Source organism: Haemorhous mexicanus, chromosome 2 (genome assembly GCF_027477595.1).
Source record: "Haemorhous mexicanus isolate bHaeMex1 chromosome 2, bHaeMex1.pri, whole genome shotgun sequence".
Taxonomy (NCBI): domain Eukaryota; kingdom Metazoa; phylum Chordata; class Aves; order Passeriformes; family Fringillidae; genus Haemorhous; species Haemorhous mexicanus.
Window position 1 is genome coordinate 104,847,262 of NC_082342.1, and position 19,350 is coordinate 104,866,611.

Sequence of the window (19,350 nt, forward strand, 5' to 3'; positions counted from 1 at the left end):
AAATACCTAGCACTTGGTATTCAGATTTTTTTTTCCTTTTCAGCAAAGATAGTAATATTTGAAATGCCATGGATAATGAATGGTAAGTTATTTTTCTGCTTTTTTTTTCTTTTCTGATTGTGATAACTTTTAAAATTTAGCAGCATAAATAAGAAGCATTTTTCTGCTCTGTGTAAATACAGATGAATAAGGGAGTTTGTTAAAAATGCATCTTTAAATCTGTCAGTTTAAAGGTTTTATTTTTCCTTCTATCATTGTATTTTGGATCATACTTCACATGAAGTCCATATTCATCCTGTTGTTTACAAAGGTTAGGAGACATTGATAAATAATCCATTCCTTGAATGCTGCCAACTAGAATCCTTTCAAGAATCCTGTCATTAGCAGTGATGGTGACTTTTAACTAGCTCAAAACTAGAATACACAGTTTAGGATAGATGCCTGACACTGGGTGCTGATGTGGTTACATTTGTTCTGATATGGGTACTTCAGTAATTAGCTGTAACTATAATACACAGGATAAATACGCTATTGCTCTGTTGTTGCCATATGAATACATATTTTTATGTTGGCTTTATCTTTTCCTGCATATTCGTGTTTTACTGTCACTGAAATAACAGTGGTCTTTGTAAATGCTTCATAAATCTAAACAAATATCCTTTAAATCAGCAAGACATTTCAGCAAGGAAGAGTGTATACATCTTTCCCAACCTCCCTCACTCAGATTTGGAAACACATTTGGGTTTTACCTGCTCAGTCCTTCAAGGACTAAATTCTAAGACAGCAGAGTTGTCAGGTATTAAATCAAAGATACTCTGTCCATTTTCTCTGTAAATAATACCTTTTTTCCCTTGCATTGCTCATTCCAATTATTATAGATACATCCCTCAAGATATTGCAGAACCTGCTCTGAAAGTAACTCACTTGTTTTATGTAAGATCTACCAATACACTGGAAAAACCTACAAAAACAAAATAACAAAACTGCTTTCCTGTTAACTCATGTATACCTTTTGTTTTGTTTTTTAAAGCTGCTTTTAAAATCGTGAAGGGTTGGCTTGGCCCAGATGCGATAAGCATGTTAAAGTTCACAAACAAGAATGACGTGCAGGAATACATCAGTGGAGAGTATCTGCCGCCTCACATGGGTGGAACTGTGAGTATGAAATGTCACGTTTCTGTTGTGATAGATTGAGACACCTATATAAATTCCTTTGTGGGGTTGAGGGCTGGCTCTTCACAGATGGGAGATTTCTTGAAATTGTTTTGCCATTGATAATTTCAAAATCACAATAATATAAAATAGGTGAATTTCATGAGAATTTGATATCTACATCCTTAAATACATTCTTAACTACTGCTACTATTTTTTATGAATTATTCATCCCCTTATAAGTCATTGAAAACCACTTAGTTTTTCAGACTTTCAAGAAAAATTATCTAAGTGTCATTGTCACTTGCACATTTTTGCTCCCTGGTGAATTAGAGATGGTGTTTGTTTATGAAACAAGTTCTATGGACAGAAAGTAGGTTTCATTGTCCTCTGAGAGTTCTAGTCCTCCTCCAGAGCAATGATTCCTTAAAGACAGTTATACTGTAGCTCTTTTTCCTTTGCTATCTCTAGGGGTGCATTTTAAGACGCGGCTGTAGAAGATTCTTTTCAAAGAGTATAGTAGAGCTCCAAAGTGGTACAAGCAGCATCAGTTTAACAGAACCAGAATCCAGTTCTAGTGCAATCTAAAGAGTGGAACAGCAGAAGCATCTTGCACAACAGGTTTCACTTTTCACGAGGCTAGTAGATCAGTATTGCATAACCTTTAAAATAAATTAGCAGAAAAATTATGCTTTAAAATATTGATAGGCCATTTATGGTAGCATAATAAGCCCACTGCAAGGGAGTTACTTTTCATGGTTCTTTTTCCACCTTTTCTTTTCTGAAGTACTTTTGGCATCATGGCAGTAACAATATGGAGAAAAGGAGGGTTGTGTTTCAGCAGTAGTAGAGGAGGCCATGTTCCTTTGTATATGAATTCAGGGCAGTGTTATTGTGCCCAGAACATAAGAAACTTGTTTGGGGAACATAAAAGAATGTTACTTTGATTTTCATTTGACTGAGGTTAGGATGACTTTAAAAAGTGCTTGTGACTCTTGCAGAAAAGATACCCTTTTTCTCCATGGAAAATAGCTGCCCCAGCTCCCAGTCTCACAGAAGAGCTTTCTCATATGAAAGAAAGCAGAAATTACTGCACAGCAGGAGTGAGCATTGAGGGAAGGGCTGATGATGTCTGAAGTAGCTTCAGTAAGGGATTGAATGTTGCTTAGCAGTGGTTCTGGACCTGCCTCCTCTGGTATTGTCCTATTGTTGCAATAGAGGGACAAGTTTTTTTCCTTATTAAAGCTGAGTGTCTCCCATCTGCTTTTTAGACTATCTTACCTAATAGTTCATTATGTCTTTAAACAAAAAACTTGTGGTTTTGCTAAATATCCTCCTGGAGCATCTGATGGAACACACTGCCTTAGAGTTGTTTGTAATCCTGCCTTGGGCCTGAAAGGTCTGATTGCTGATTAGTGATTGTTGATCAAGCTGGCTCCATGTTGCCATCTTCTGAGGATATTAACAAGTTTCAGAATTATGGAGGCAGCTTATCCACATCATTTGTCTGGGGTAAGAAGTTGCAGTGGCAGAAATAAAGTAGTAGAATAGTAGTAAACTTGTCTGACAAGAACTCCAGGGGTTTTAACAATTTCAGAAAAACAGCTTTATCTCTACATATTAAGAGCCCTGTATTTTGAACCAGCACATGCTTTGTCAAACTACTGAGTTTCACTTGATGGGTGTTTTGAGCTGTTAACCTCAGAACTGTCGTAATTTGGAGGAATTGTTAGCAAATACTGAGACTCCAAAATTGTGCTCTGAATCTTTCTTCCCAAGACTTTTTTAGTGTATACAGTATAGCAGGATCTTTGCATCTCTGATAGCAGGGAGTTTTTCACTGACCAGACAACTTAATGTCCTTTCTCAGAATTTTACTTTTCTTGATGTGATTAACCGTGGCTTCTCTTGAGGCAGCTAGCTAGAGTACAATTCACCATTATTAGTATTGTCAAGCGTTGCTTTTTTAAATGCAGTATCTGACTTGTACAAATTGATTCCTTCCATTTTTCTCTCAAGTGCTTGGTTTTGTTTGTGAGGCACTTTTTTTTTTTGCCTCTTTCTTATTTTTCTCTGTCATCTTTGATTTCCACACATTTAGTTACAGATTTTCATATTTGCCATGAGCCTAATGCCAGTGAAGAGCACAGCATATCTGTGCATCCTTTGCTGTGTCCGCTACCAGGATCCAGTTTTGAAGAGCTAAGTCCAGCCAGTGGAGTAGATCATTTGGCAGGTTAATTTGGGGAGATACCTAGATTCCACTGCACTTATGTTCTTTGTATTTCAGAGAGACTTTTAAAGACTAGTTCTGGAAGTAACAAAAAAAATCTGCAGAATTAATAGTGTTGAACTTGGAGTCAGTGATTACTTTGCTTAACTAAGGGAACTGTTCTTTGTCTCTGTTGGAAGCCTCCAACTTAAATGTCTCAATGAAGTTATCTTTAAGCGTATTTTAAGTCTGTCTCCAGGTCACTCAAAAGATGAATCAGAAACTTTGCATAGCTTTAAAATCCTTTGATTTACTGTCAGCCAGCTATGAAAGAGGAACATTACATGCTTTATTTTAGACAACTAGTGGGCAAAGGTGTCTCCAAAGTACCAAAAGCAGTAAAACTAATTATGTAAAATAGAAACTTGGGTTTTGCAAGATTTCAGAATATGAATTGGGTCTAAGTTCCATTCAAGTCCTCATCAGTGTGTTGGCTGTGGCTGTTACAATATTGCTAATCCATACATGCTCCACATTACATATGTGGCTTTGAGTTGTTCTTGTCCACAGTGCACAGAGGTCATTTGCTTTATAGCAGGTTTATTTTGGTAGAGCTTGTCAAAATTGCCCAGGGCAGATCAGGGAGCAAGCTGATGCTAGCCAGCTTGGAAAATTAGGGTTAGGTGCTCAAGAGCCACTTGGTAATATTTTTCATTTAGTAATAAATGTATTCTAACTCGGTGCTTTCTGGATTTCCTATCTATTGTATCACACATTCTGCCATTTCCAGCTGTTGGAACAGTCCAGTTCTTAAGGCATACACATTTCTGACTGAGCAGGGAGATTTATCTCTTCAGTAATATTTTCTGCAAGACTGAAGTACATACCATGTACACTTTGATACAAGACATGTACACACAGTAGGGTTTTGATTTGTTGTTTTGCCCAGTCTTTCTTTGTCAGAAGATGGATTTAACAAGGATGAATTGATCGAGATTCTCTCTACTGGTGCCAGTATTGAACAATGTGTGCAATTGCTGTGCTTTTCACCTGGGTATCTAAATTGGTAGCCCACAGGTTTTCTTGGAAGTACCTTATATAGGTCAGTGGCCTGAAGTTAAGACATGACTAAGCTTGCATATGACTACATGCACACAGTGGCCATGAAATCTTAGAATATGTCACTACTATGATTAAAACACCTCTACAAAACCAGCCAAAAATAATAGCATGCATTCTCTAGATCTGCTATAAAAAAAGATCCATAAGTTTATAGAATGGGTGTATCAGCATTGAATAAATGTCTTGTTTACCTGGCAGAGGTTTTTACCCTGTTAGTAGATATACTCATGTCACTGAAACTTAGGCACTGTGACTAGGAAGTGTGCAACTTAGAACAGAATCTCATCAGTGGGACAACTCAGCTCTTGAAGCTATCCAGCAGCATGGATTAACAAGGCCAAGTAATGTGTGCAGCAAAACTAATTTCCCTCTATTAAGGTCACTTGGTTACATGCCCTTCATCCTATGCTGGGAGGGAATGACAAAGCTTTGTTGGTTTGGATAAGGGGAAGCTCGATATTTCTGTCAAATGTGGGATGTCAGTATTCTGAAAGACTACTGTAATATTTCTTGTGGACTGGAGACTTTTCTTTTAATAGTGATTTAGTCTGTAATTGATACATAAAGCTTGTCCTTCTGGCCCTTAATAGGATATTGTTTGTGCCAGTGACTACCTGTTTCATTCACCTAGAGGTCTTTGACTGTTGCTACAAAGGAGTAGATGAGATTTAGACCTTGATTATAGATGAGCAGGAAGTACACTTTTTTGTTTGTGCTTTCTTTGAATAGGTCCATCTAAGACTTCTCCCTTTTAATCTTTCTTAATATTTTCTCAAAACAAGGAATAATGTGATGTTCTTGCTTCTGGAGAGCTCTCTGGAAACACCTTTTTGTAACTCCCTGCTGAGGGAGGCATCATTTGTGAAGCAGGGCTGTTGGTCCATTCTGCCTTACAGGAGTTAAAGCTATGTTATTTTTCTCCACTGGAAAAGCTGGCAGACTATATCAGTTTACTTGATGCTTAAAACTGCTTGAAAATGAAGTAGGAACGGTGATGAGATCCCTGTTCAAACACTGCCTCTAACATTAAATGTAATAAAACAATTTGGAGAATGTTGAGAAAATTTCCAGTTAGCAAAAATTGGTTTTTACTGATCTTCCAATGGAAAAGGTGCCTTTATTGTAGAGTCATTGAGAACTTAAGTATTCTGATGCTGCATTATTCAGATGTCTTAAATATGGTCTTTAAATTGATTTGGCATTCCAAAGAGTAGAGGTCTGAATTGCAGAATATGCGAAAGGTCCACACACACATTATGTTAAATTTAAGGGATTATTTGGGGTTGTTTTATGGTTTTGGGCTTTATTTCCTTTTTTTAAAGTGGTCATTAGGAAACTAACAAGGAACAACTGATGTTTTTCATCACTTTTGAAATATTTTTAGAAATAGCTGTCATAAGTTTTAAACCACATTTTTGAGAACTAAGAAGAGAACTTTGGCAGTTAGACTCTGAATGCTGATCCTTGATAGACCATCCTCTGTAGTTCTGCTGTGAATATAAATAAAAGTTACAGTTTACTGGCTTCATTGGATGGCTGTATTTATTTGTCTGTTGATGATAAAATAGAAATTCTTGGTGTCAGCCTTCTGTGCAGGGGTGCAACTTGAAATGGATAAATGAAACATAAAAGTAATGTGAAACAAGAAACAAAGACAGCATTTCCATTTAAAAAACCCTAGAGAAGACACTTCTAATCCTCTTGAATAGCTCATCTTTTATAAATCCTTATCTTTCAGGATTCTTTCAAGTACAGTTATCCTCCATTGGTTGATGATGATTTTCAAACTCCTTTATGTGAAAATGGGCCCATTACAAGTGAAGATGAGCATGAAAGTAAAGAAGAGATAGATGCAGACACCAAGGAGCCTGGGGAGCTGAATGAAGCACAAAACCTTAATCAGAAAAAGGTATCTAAGTGAAGATTTAGGCAAGACTAGCTGGATGGTTACAAAGTGGGACAAGAGGTGTATAATTTTGGTTACTTGTCTTTGTGTTCTATGTTTTTACCAGTTTTTCTGACTTCTAATTTAGCAAAAAAAACCACAGGAAAACTAAAAAATTTCAATTGCAGTTTCAATCTTGTCTCTTGGTCTGTTAAGACAAGTTTCATGCTTCAGAATGCATAAAATATGCACCAAGTATTTAGTCTGTCTCTTGGAATATAGTGAATTGTGCAGCAAAAGGAAAAAGGTTTCTGTGTTTTGTTTTCAAAGGTTGTCTTTCTAGTAGGTTTCTTTTTAATCTTGGGATATTTAGTGGTGATCATTTTGAAAAAGATCTAGTTTTCTCTGATGCTTAAATCAGTATGTACATGAAAAAAGTTTGTTAAAAATTTATGCACTATTGGATGTTACTTTGTTTTCTTAAATTATTGATAAAATCTCAACATATAAATGTTTTCATTTATTCTCAGGAGAGATTGTATTCCTACTCCATCAATCATGTTTTGCAACATAATCTTCCTGCAGTGTTGTTTATCCAGAAATAAATACATTGTTTTGCACAAGTTCATATGAAGTGATATTTAGGAATATGCAGTAATTTTAACTGGGGATATTGCTATTGAAAATAGTAGAAAAAATTTTGAAATTTTTATTGCCATAATTAATTTTGGAATATTACTTGCAAAACTTCTGTTTAGTGGAGTAGAATGCAGTTTAATTTACTGTTACAGGTTTTTCAGAATAATTTGAAATGTGCAGCTCACTAAGTAGTCCAGCTGTTATTTGCAACTTGGCCAGCTTTTTTAAAAAAAAAAGAAAAGATAATTTCACTGACCTTGAGGTCAAAAGGAAGCATTACATAACCACAGTTAGACTCAGTAGCTTTTTTTCCTTGGGGCACATTTTAGAAGCTCTGATTCTCACATACAGAAACATGGAGAATTTCTGCTCTGTGAGTTGCCTTTGGTGCTTAATAAGCCACACTGTTTGCTGGCTTTTAATTTGCTTGGGTGACTTATCTTTCTACACAAGGTATTTTAGGTTTTTTACTTTTTTTAGGTTTTACTTTTTAGGTTTTTTACTTGTTTTCACTTTTATTCAGTGTAATCAAGGTAACTCAATTTTTTTCAGTACAGGGAATCATGAGGGATAAACTTGATTAGTAAGTGCCTGTCCTGTAGGTGCTTCCACTTTTGTAATCTACAGTAATATTTTTTCTGGTAGTTTTATGTCAAACAAAGCCCAACATATAACTAGTGCAATGTATTTACACACTAACCTTTTTCTACCACTTTTATATAATTATTAAAAAAGTTCCCCTGTGGGTTCTTTCTATACAGCCTATTTCATATAAAGTTTTGTATTCCTTTCATTCCCATACTTCAAACTTGCATGAACTGAGTTCTCTTCTTGTGTTTTCTCCATATTAAGAGTGGAATAAAAAAATGAGACTAAGCCAACTCTTCAGCCAGCTGATCTGGAATCATGATGTCCCTAATTCTTTCAGTCTTCTGTACCCCCTCCCAGCACCTGCCCTGTTTTGCATGTATTTTCCTAATGTTATAGAAGAAAACCCTCAGAATCTAAGATGTTCCTGCAGTTTTGAAAGCACCGATTCAATCAACATTATTTCTTTTATGTTCTGCAATACTTCAGAGTTTCATCCAAGAGCAATGAAGATATGTTTAGCTACCCTGAAATGCAATGAAGTGTGGGATTGGTACTGTGTTTTCTGTTACAGTGGTACAGTGATTGTATTGTTTTAATCTGTTTTAATTTTAAATTTGCAATGGATGAATAATACCAGTGCTTTATAATCTTTGATGTGCTATAACTTAGCATGTCTGGAGTTTTCAAAAACAGACTTGACCAGAAGGAAAATACATGGAAAAAAAACAAAGCAAAATTTTTGTTTCATACACATTTATTGTGTTATGTAATTTCTACAGTAAATCATTTTATTCAGTGGGCTTCAAGCACCTTCAGGGAACGAATATATATAAAGCTTGGTCTGTAATATGTAAACTGTTGAAATAAGCCTCATCATATTCTTTGAAATGCCTGCATGATTCTGTAACATGTAATCCAGGTTTCTAGTTAATCATTATAACTATCATTTTTACTCAGATGAATTCTGTAGAACAAATTTCCAAATCAGAGGAAACTGACAAAACAGAGGTCAAACCAAAAAATGCAAAGAAAGCATTAACCACTTTTAAAGGACCTTTATTACATATCAGGTAATAATAATTTTCTTAAATTTTCTTTTTATAATGTGCCTTGGACACTTGAGTACTGAACTAGCTGGTTTTCAAAATAAACTTTTTTTCAGACTGTTAGAGGAAAACAAATTATTAACAACTTTTTAAGATGGATTTTTACAAAGCTCAAAGAGGTTTTTCTTTTTTTACAAGTTTTCAGTGAATTTTCTGGTGTAACCAAAGATTGGTATACTTTTTGTACAAATAGGTGTGTATTCCATAGAATTGTAGAAGTGTTTTGTTTATATTGAGAAACCATCTGACTAAGTTAAGTCCTTATCTGTAATGAGAGCAGTAGTTTGACATTGTTTGATTTCATTGGCTTCAAGAAAAACCAGTGTTTTTTCAAGAATTTTCACTGTCAAATCTTGCTTGAATTCTTTTGCCTTATGGTGGTATAAAGGTCTGCAGTAATAGTTTCCAGCAGTTAAACTTGATTCATGGGTCCAATTTATTGTGTGTGGAAAGGGCTCTATGATGACATATCTACCCAGAAGGTTTTGTCATCCAAGATGTAACATCTCACAGTTATTTTTATCACTAAACTAAAATAAAGAAATCAATTAGCCAATATCACTTTTTCTTTTCACTGTCTTCTAGGTTAAGATGCTTGCTTAGAATTTGATTTAGATGTTAACTTTTATTTTCACTTTCAGTTTGCTATTAGATGAATGAAGAAAATATCTAATTTTTAGGTAATTTCTTAGCTAACTTTTAAAGTGCTGTAATGAATTAGTTTTGGAATGAATTTTAATAATGACATGCTCATTAGCATAAATCTATTTTATATGTGTAAATTTTTCCTAATTTTGAAATTAAAAACCTCCTCTGTATAGCCTTAGTTTCTTGTATGGCAAGACCAAGGTGTAGACTGCAGAACTGTGATTATAAAAGAATGTTGAACATTTTCTGTGACAATCACAAATGCTACATGTGTATTCCAACCACTTTTTAATTAAAAAAGGAGCACAAATCATAAGCAGACAAGAAAAAAAAAATCCAAACAAGCAGAAACACCCCCAGAAACTTCCTTTGTTTTTCTTAAAATACTTCAAGCTGTCACTGAATAGAAGTAACTTACATGGACTGCAACACATGGAAGAGTAAAGTTAGTCAAGTGTAGAGGTGTTAATACTTATAGTCTTGCTGTCATGGAAAATAAAATACTGGTGTCTCCATTGTTCTTGCTGTTTGGTTTTTTTTTAAAGTGAAAGCCTGAGTGCAGCTGTTGCTCTGGACATTTTACTGAAGGTGATTGAGGCAATAATATATAGTGCCATTCATAACCAGTTGTAGGCACCTGTCACAGAGACCACCCTGATTAACTTGCATCCTTACTCATCTCCCAGCATTGCCCTGTGAAGGGAGCAGCCTGCAGCCTGAGCACACAGCTGAGGCACTGCAGCACTGCAGCTCCGTAAAATCATGGACCAAAGCTGGGTCCTCGTGCTCTTTTGTTTCTTGTATTTTTTGTCATGCTTATGAGTCAGCTGTCTCCCTGATTTAGACCACAATTGTATTTGCCTTGTATGCCTTGCAGTTAAAGGCTGCCTCTGACTTTCCTTCTCAATAAATGAATTTGTTTGGTCAGACAAAAAGCAGCAGCTTCCTTGTACTGTCTGGCAGAGGAGCAGCTCATGGTGTGTTGTGGTACAAGAATTTCTAGTACAGGCTGGTTATGTCACATACATCACAGTAAGGAAATTCCTGCATCTGTGAAAGTTAAAAAGCTTGGGTGTTTGTTTAAACAATCCACCCTCCTAATAGCTACATGCCACCTACCCCCAATGCTGTGGAACTGGCTTTCACTAACAAGAGCGATAGAGCCATGGTCCCCAAGTTTTTTGGGTTTTGGTTTTTTTTTTCTCCTTTGCTCAAAGACCATAATTGGTAGAACAAGAAAGATCAGGTTCCTTCTCTTGATCATGTTTGTGGCTTATTTTGAGGCTGATTATTATCTTGTTTCATTTATGGTTTATCTTGCAATCGCTGTTGCACACAGCTGCAGTAGTACAGTATTAAGATAGCTACAATCCTTCCCTTCCCTAGCACTGGTTACTTAATTGACAATTTGGAATTGAAAGAATACTGAGAGGAGGAGGGAATTACCCAATAAAGCAGTTTTAAACCTATCTATTTTCTGGTTTCTACCTTATTAGGCACACTTCCTTATCCCCACCACAAAAGCGGTAGTCTTGTCATGTGGACTGACTAATGCACTGTAAAACATCAGCACCCCAACATCACAGTCACCCCTGGAACCTGCTTCTGGCAGGGGCATTCCCACTTCCCTGCAGCACCAAGGGCTTTTCTTCTCAGCTCATACCCTGGTTTAAGTAGGAGAAGAAGGATTGGTACCATAAAAGGAAGTCTTTTGAGGAGGAGGTCAAACTAACATGAAATTGGCATTCCAAAAAGAGGACATGGGAAAAAAATCACGTGTTTTGAAAAAGTATATGCAGTTCAGTGATATGGAGTAGAATGACAGTTCTTTGCGTGCTCCTCATGTGACATAATGAAAGAAAAGTTCTTCACTCGCTACTCAAGTTTCTTTTCAACTTGTATTATATGAGCATGCCCTACCTTTTACCTACTAGTGTTCATTTGAATGCTTATCATAATTGAGTTGTGTTAGTTTGATGTGGTTTAAAATAGCTCATGCATGACTCTCTTAATTGCACAAGAATATTAAAAACAAGCAGTAACTTTATTTATGCATGTGATACCATAAATATGTGAAGACTGACTCATAAGTACAAGTGGATTCAGCTGTTGTGGTTGAAATGATTGCCAGTTGTGGATATCTGCCTTCTCTTATGTGTGCACTATATCCATGACAAGGATGGATGTTTGAGGTTGAAATTCCTCCCTGTCTGTGACACCTTATACTCCTTAACAGGAGCATAAATTAAAGTCAGCGATGCTTTCCCTTAGCACACTGCCCAAAGATGCAGTAGCTGACTCTGAGTGTCTGTTGGCTGTTCCTGCTGTTACAGATGGCAGAAGTCAAGAGCAGTTATCAGCTGAGGCAGCCACTTCCACTTGTCATGAGTCAACCCTGAGCTTCACTACAAAATTTCTGCTTTTTATTTTCATAGCTTCTTTTGATGAAAATCTGTTTATGCTGACTGTAATGGCAGGGTAGAAAGTATTTTATTTTCCTGGAGGTGTGGTCAAGTTTTTTCTATGATCTGTTATAAAGATAATCTGAAGAAACTAAATTTTTTTAAATTTTCTATTAGCCCAGCAGAAGAGCTGTATTTTGGATCCAAAGAAACTGGAGAGAAAAAATGTTTGATAGTTCTCACAAACGTCACTAAAAATGTAGTGGCTTTTAAAGTAAGTGTTTTATGTGTGGCCTGGTTTGCTAACTGTGTAACTTTTTCATGTTTTCTGTCAGGAGGAAGAATACTATTAAATCCATTTTACAGACAAAATTTTTTGTTGTGTAGTGATGTTTGAGGCAGATCAAAGATCTTCTGGCTGAATTTATGCCTACAATGTACTGCCTCAAAGGGAGTAATTAGTATTACAAATCTTTGGAGCACTGAGTAAAAAAGAGCTAAAGTGATGGTTGGTTTTTTAGTGAGAGTAATACTGTTTGGGAAGTCATCTTTTTAGAATGTTTCTTTTAAAATACTGTCTGGAAACAAGTTAGAAATACTCCAAAATGATGCAGATCCATCTGCAAATGTCACCACCAAAGGAATTAGTAGTTATATTTGCTTCAGAAAGATGGAGTTTATTTGCGTCTTTGTGGATTTTTCCCATGTTTTGCATTCTCTGCACATTAAAATAACTTAAAGTGATCATATTTTCATATTTATATTACATGTTCTTGGCTGGTTTTAAATATGTATGCAAAGGAAAAATAGCAAATGCAAGAAAACAGAGGATAAATGCAATTGACATGGAAGAAAAAGGAATATGCAAGAGTCCTATTATGCCTACAAAATGATGTATTTTGGAGATTTGTCCTAATAGTCAAGCTTTTGGGGATTTAGTTATTACAGAATGAGAGAAATTATGAAGCAGTCGTAGTTTCTGCATGCACTTACTGTATCCTTCATATTTCTTGTTTATAGGTGAGAACAACTGCACCAGAAAAATACAGGGTTAAACCCAGTAACAGCAGCTGTGAACCTGGCACATCATTAGATATAATAGTTTCTCTTCATGGTGGTAAGTACAACTGTAAAATAGAGCTTGTAAGAAATCTGGGCAAGTAGTATTAGACATGCTCTAGACACTGATGGTTGTGTGTGCTTGCTGGTGTGTGGGACTGACTGATGCCCATGTCTACTTGACTCTTGTATGAGAATGGTACCATTTGTTAGAAAAACATGGATGTCAGAAAGGATTTGAGTAACTGCTTGTACTGATTTCCTGCTTCACTGAGGCATAAGCAGCTGTTGTCTGCAACCCATTTTGTTTCTTGTCTTAAAAAACAAAAAGTCTGAGTGGCAGCTGTCTCACTGGTTCATTATTAGAGTGGGAGTTTATCTACAGTAAATCAGTTTCCTAAATTGTTGCAAGGACAGCTGAATTTGCTGGAGAATACGTTCTTTACAAAATTTTGGGTTGTCTTTGAGCTATTAAGATGAAACTAGTTCTGTTAAATAACATATACAATTTTGGGAAAACTGTAATTAGAATTATTGACCTATAGAGAATGATTTCCTAGTTTTTACTTCTAGTAAGACAATGTCTGGTGTCCTGCAATAAGCAAGTTCTCATTTTATGGCAGTTTTGTGCAAAATACTTTTATCCTCCTTGTAGTATTGTTGTTTTATCTAAGCACACTGTTGCTTTTTTTTTTTTTTTTTTTAATCTTCCTTGAGGGCAGGCTTTGCAGCTTCTTTGCAGGATCGTTTCCTTATAATGGCAGCAGAAATGGACCAGTCTTCTGGAGCAGGTGTGCCAGAACTGACTCAGTTTTGGAAAGAAGTCCCTAGGACCAAAGTGATGGAACATAGGTAAGCATATGGTTTTCTGGTAATAAGGGTTTGGGGATTTTTAAGCTTTTATTAATTAGCTGATTTATAACACTTGTGTAATCATAATCAATGAAGGATTCTCCAAATTCACTTGTGTGGTTACTGACCAAAATACATTGCTGAGACTTCTGCTTTGTTTTAACTGATTAGATGTGGGTTTAATGCATAAAGTGGTATTCTGGACGTGCTCTTCTCTTTTTCTTGGTATTCTCATGCTGATTAAGAGTTAAGTGGAAAAAATATGAATGCATGTGACAATTCACATGAACAATAGTGGTTTTGGTTTTTTAATAAGCATGTGTCACTTGAGTTTTCTGAAAGGAAGCAGTTAAGGAAAGCAGACATAGTAAACACAAGTATTTTCTAGAACATATTCAAAATGTTCCCTTTTTACTATTAAATATCAGAAATATTTTTTTGTAGAAAATTTCTCTAAAACATATTACATGTTCATATGTGTATTTTTGATATTTATTGGTGAAAATGTAATCTAGAAAAATCACTAGAAAAATACATTTCCCCATACACTTTTTTAAATGCACCTGATGCTCTTCTCTCTTATCCTGTCACATTGGGTGGTATCACTGAACATGTCTAGGAAAAGTTCCCTGCAGTTTTGACTGGTTTTTTGCCATAGATTGTTCCTGGGGTTTTTCTGTGGGTTTGTGGGGTTGGTTTTTTGGAGCCTTCTTTACCCCCTCTTGGCCAAAACTACTGTGGAAAAAGTATTTTGTGAGTCTTGATGCCTAAATCTTGTTCTGTGTTTGCTTCAAGGGCTTATCCCTTACTTCCCTTTTGATTAAAATCTACATCATGTGTGTGGCCTTGAGCTTCCTTGCATAAGTGGTGCAATTTATTTGGGTTTTTTTTTTAAGACAGACCCTGAAACAATAGAGAGAGGTTATTTGATTACAAGTGTGTTTTGTACATTAGTTACTCACGAATACAAACCTGACCTTTACTTTTTGGTAAACCTAGACTAAACGTAGTGTAATTATAATTATTGTCTCTTAAATTTTAAAAGTGTAGGGACTATCCTCTTAAGATGGATTGTTTACTCCTAAATATACAATGTTGCATTAAATTTGTCATTTTTGGTGTGTGTTCTTGTTTCCTTTTTACAGGCTCAGGTGTCACGTTGTAGAAAGTAGTAAGCCCTCTTCTCTGACATTAAAAGACAATGCATTTAATATTCCAGCAAAAACTAATGAAGATTTACATATACAGGTAATAGCATATTCCTTTGTGCTGAATATTCTGCCAAATTATAGAATATGGTAGAGATAAAAAGAATTTTTACTGAACCTTTTTGGTATTTTATGAATTATACTATTTGAATGCCTCAGCAATTGAAGGTAACTACATCAGTGATAGTGATTTAATTATTTTGTTTAATGATAATAATTTAATAATCATTAAATTTTCAATGCAGTTTGCTCATTCTTCTTGTGTATATACAGATCTGACATATCAATGAGCATCACTGGTATCTTTTGCTTCTGAGTGTAAAGATGTCACCTGCTTGATGCAGGCCTTGTGGTTTATCCATAACTTAAGATTTGAAGCTCCTTTAGTGGGACAGATTCTTGAAGTGTGTAGTGATAGAAAAGGTATTGCTGAGAGACCGAGAGAAGACCTGACTTGACTTCTCTTCTCTTCTCTTCTCTTCTCTTCTCTTCTCTTCTCTTCTCTTCTCTTCTCTTCTCTTCTCTTCTCTTCTCTTCTCTTCTCTTCTCTTCTCTTCTCTTCTCTTTCTCTTTCTCTTTCTCTTTCTCTTTCTCTTTCTCTTTCTCTTTCTCTTTCTCTTTCTCTTTCTCTTTCTCTTTCTCTTTCTCTTTCTCTTTCTCTTTCTTCTCTTTCTCTTCTCTTCCTTATTGCCAGAATTGTTTAAAATTGCCAAGTGCTTTCAAGTGCAGTAATTCTGACTTAATGAAACTGTTCTATTTTCAGCTAACTCATTTACTGCAGATTAATAAAAGACTTGAGGAGCAGATGAATCGCTGCCTCTGGTTCCAGCAGCTGTCAGTTGTTTTATCACTGCTATCAGTTACTGTTGCTGCCTTCTGCTTCTACCTGGCATATGCCCAGAGAAGCTAAAAAGAATTGCTGTGCCCTGGATGTGCTGCTGCCTATCATGGCTCGTTGGAGTCAAGAAGATTGCAGTGCTGCACTTGGATTCTGGAACTGCCAAAATGAGGTTTGTGAGCCTACAGCAATGAACAAGGAACAGTTTACTGGAAAAAAAAAAAGATAGAAGAAATGAATGACCAGCAAACAAAATTACTGAAATTATTGTTTAAGTTGACACTTACAATAGGGCATGAGGAAGATGTTAAAGCTAGGACCTCTTTTCACTGTACAACTCAATAAAAGCTACTGAACTGGAAGGAGGAAACCAAATACAACATTATTTAAGACTGTTGTGCTTTTTTTTCCCTCTATTCAACTACTTTAAATACAATATTTCATTTTTTTTCATCATATTTATTCTTTCATTCTGAATCACTCCCATAGAAAATGCAAGCAGTCAACTTAGTGTATTCCAAGGTTAATCTGTTCATCCAGGAAAATTGACAGAAATTATTTCGTACAGGTGGATTTTTTTATATACTCAGTGTATGTACATACACATAAAGGATGATATTTGTTGTTAGTAATTATTTTGATAATTCAGACTCATTGCTCTCATTGGTTAAGTTTCTTATTTTTGTGCTTGTTCTAAATGAAAAGTTATTGTAAACATTTCTTACCAAGTAACATACGCACAAGACAAGACACTATTCCTATTCTCTTTTTTTTTTTTTTTTTTGGAAAGCAGCTTGTATTGAAATTACAGAAGGAGTGTGGGAGCTGACTTCTTTACTGTGATGGCCTATTATTGGTTCATAAAAAGGCTATTAAATAGTCAGTGTAAGAACTTACTCTGAGCTGTGCAATATGGTTAAATGACATATGAAATCATGAAAAGCAAGTCAAATCAGGAAGATTAAATACACTTGAAGGCAACATAAAAGTATTATATCTGCCATTTCACAGATGTTGTTGTGGAAATGGTGCATGAAGCTAGAAAGAACTTTGCTAACAAGGATTCTTTGTACTCATTGCTGTAAATATGTATATTAAAATAATGAAAACTTAAAAGGAGACTGATAGTATCTTTCATACTTTTAAAATTTTCACTCTAGGAGATTTAAGAGAATTATGTTACTTGAATTAATTTTTGCTACAGACTGGCTTTGTAACTGATTTGGTTTTGTCTGCTGACTTCAATAGATGAGAAGTGATTGTTAAGGAAAAATAAAGGTCATACTCTGCTTCTGTCTTTTTGCTTACAGTGTGTTGGTGATGTCGTATCATTTCTAGAAAATAGAAAAGGGCAGTTTAAAATAATAAACAGATTAACTAATAAAGCCAGCAATATGATTACTAAAAAAAATGCCATGTACAAAGCAAGGCTGCGTAAATGTTTGCTGCATAGCCTTCTGTCCTCTTTTAATTTATACTATGGTTTACCACATCTGCTTTTTCTTTATTTTTCACTAATCTCATTTCTGCCTGTTTTGTTTCTCAGTATTTTGTATTCCTAATGATTTGGCAATTAATATTGTTAACTGCTTATAATGAAGCTGTTACTTGGGTTCTTTTTTATGTGCATGCAATTCAAATGCTTTGCTTACAAGAAATAGGTTGTTGTCTTAGTGAGAAAAGTAACAAAGTAATTTGTAACCTTAAGATAACAATAACCATGCTATTAAAATTCCAATTCCTTAATTTGGGTGGATTGAATAGCACTTTACTGTATAATTGCCAGAAATATATTCTTAGAGTCTTTGCCAATATGAATATTTTAATGTTTTGGTGCTTTCATATATTTTCAGTATTTTATTACTTATTTTATTATTGGTATTTTCTTTGTATGAATCAGATGAACATCTTTTCTATTTTAATATATTTTAGAAAAACACAGTTAAAAAATAAATATGATGAAATACATAGTCTTGAATGTTTAGTCTTTTAAAAATACCTTCATCTCCTGAGGTTTTTGCTTTCTTGTTATTCTGCAGATACTTCATGTGGGAGGGGTAAGTATGGTGATGACCCATAGTCTATTGGGAACAGAAGTTGTGGTGGTACTTGTCAGACAAATGTGAAATAGGTGACAATGGCTTCTTGAACAGAATGCCTGACATAATCACATGGACATGGTACTGGCATGTCAGTGGTACCATGGCACAAGGGATGCAAGTCCACACAAAGTGACCATAGGGGTTTTTAACCTGAAATGGACAATAGTCAATTTGTATTTTTCTTCTTTGAGAACATCATTCTTTCTATCATCACCGAGTATTTTCCCAGTATTTGCAAAGCTTTCAGTTGTTAGTAGTTTCAGATTTTGTGTGACAGTCCTTGGAAATGGGTCTCACTTTGGAAGGTTTTGTGCTTAACACACACTGAAGGTACAGAGTAACATGATTTGAGACCCAAAATCAAGAGAAGAAACAAAAGAAAAAAAAATTTTTTTCACACTATGGGAAACTCAGTTTATAAAACTGGGTCATTTTAGAACCTAGACAATTCACAAAATAAGATTTGATGACATGAACTATCAAGATCTAAGATTTAGTTTTCCTTTCCTTCATTTGTAGATTCACAGTTATTTTCGGCTTTTACAGACAATTAAGAGACAACAAAGATTGTAATCCTAAAAATTAGCAGTTTTTGCTCCAAAAGAACAGAAAGTCTTTTTCCTAGCAAGGAATTTTGGTACCCTCTTCTGAGCTTCATTGTTCTACTTTCCTGTGTAAAAGATCAGACATTTTGTAAAAGAAAACAACAACAACAACATGGGGATGAGGGGCAGCAGGAGCAGGGATTTTAAATTTCCTTTATATTTCATCAGTGATTCCCTGCTGTAACTAATTTGTCTCTGTTGTTTGCCTTCAGAATCTCAGTTCATCCCTATTTCCAGAGGCTGGTAATTTATATGGGTTTTTTTTGACTGTATGGGGTTTTATGGGAGAGCATTTTAAGTCTGTGCAGTGTCTTGGTGGTCCTGTGTATTGCACTGGCAGCATGAGGATGTAAGTGCTGTTCTGTTGGTAAGCACAGTGTTAGTTCACTCATGTTCTATGGCTTTGTTGTGAAAGTGGGCATTCAGTCAGGTTAACAGCATTCTGCAAAGCCCATCACAGGTGGCTGTAAGAATTCACCAGTTTGGGTCTGCTATAGCCCCCTGGGCTGTTATGGCCCAGACATGAGGGGTCACAGACTATACATAGACAGTATGTGTATTGATTCAGGAAGAGCTAATCACTTCTAATCAGCCAGGAAGAGCAGGTTGTGTCCTCAGTTCTGAGGCTAAATAAGACATTTCAGTCAGCTTCTGCAGTGCATGTCTTATTTTCCCTGGAAGATGGCTCACTGAGGAATTACCAGCCTGGTGTTATGCAGTTGCTACATTTCCATTATGTTTGTGCTAGCACAGGTATGTGATGGTAAGTGATGATTCCAATTAGGCTTTTCAGTATCCCTGCTTCCTTGGCACATTTCAGCATCAGCAGTTTCTGGATCTGTGCCTCCTGCAGCTGAGAAACAGCCTCCCTCTTTCAGTTTTCTCAGTAGTTTCAGTGCCACTTTTCAATTGGAACTTCACTATTCTTG

General features: G+C 35.6%; 1 protein-coding gene across 4 annotated transcripts in view; it reads left to right on the plus strand.

Annotated features, from left to right (window-relative positions):
- Window positions 1-17,023, plus strand: part of MOSPD2 (motile sperm domain containing 2) — a 32,350-nt gene extending 15,327 nt beyond the window's left edge. For all 4 annotated transcript variants that reach the window (XM_059839799.1, XM_059839800.1, XM_059839801.1 and 1 more), the window contains 9 exons: window positions 44-82; window positions 1,031-1,155; window positions 6,225-6,395; window positions 8,559-8,671; window positions 11,935-12,031; window positions 12,778-12,874; window positions 13,539-13,668; window positions 14,814-14,916; window positions 15,640-17,023. In XM_059839799.1, the coding sequence (XP_059695782.1) occupies window positions 44-82; window positions 1,031-1,155; window positions 6,225-6,395; window positions 8,559-8,671; window positions 11,935-12,031; window positions 12,778-12,874; window positions 13,539-13,668; window positions 14,814-14,916; window positions 15,640-15,786 (1,022 nt within the window). In that variant the 3' untranslated portion in view covers window positions 15,787-17,023. The remainder of the gene's footprint in view (window positions 1-43; window positions 83-1,030; window positions 1,156-6,224; window positions 6,396-8,558; window positions 8,672-11,934; window positions 12,032-12,777; window positions 12,875-13,538; window positions 13,669-14,813; window positions 14,917-15,639) is intronic.
- The last annotated feature ends 2,327 nt before the right edge of the window (window positions 17,024-19,350 follow it).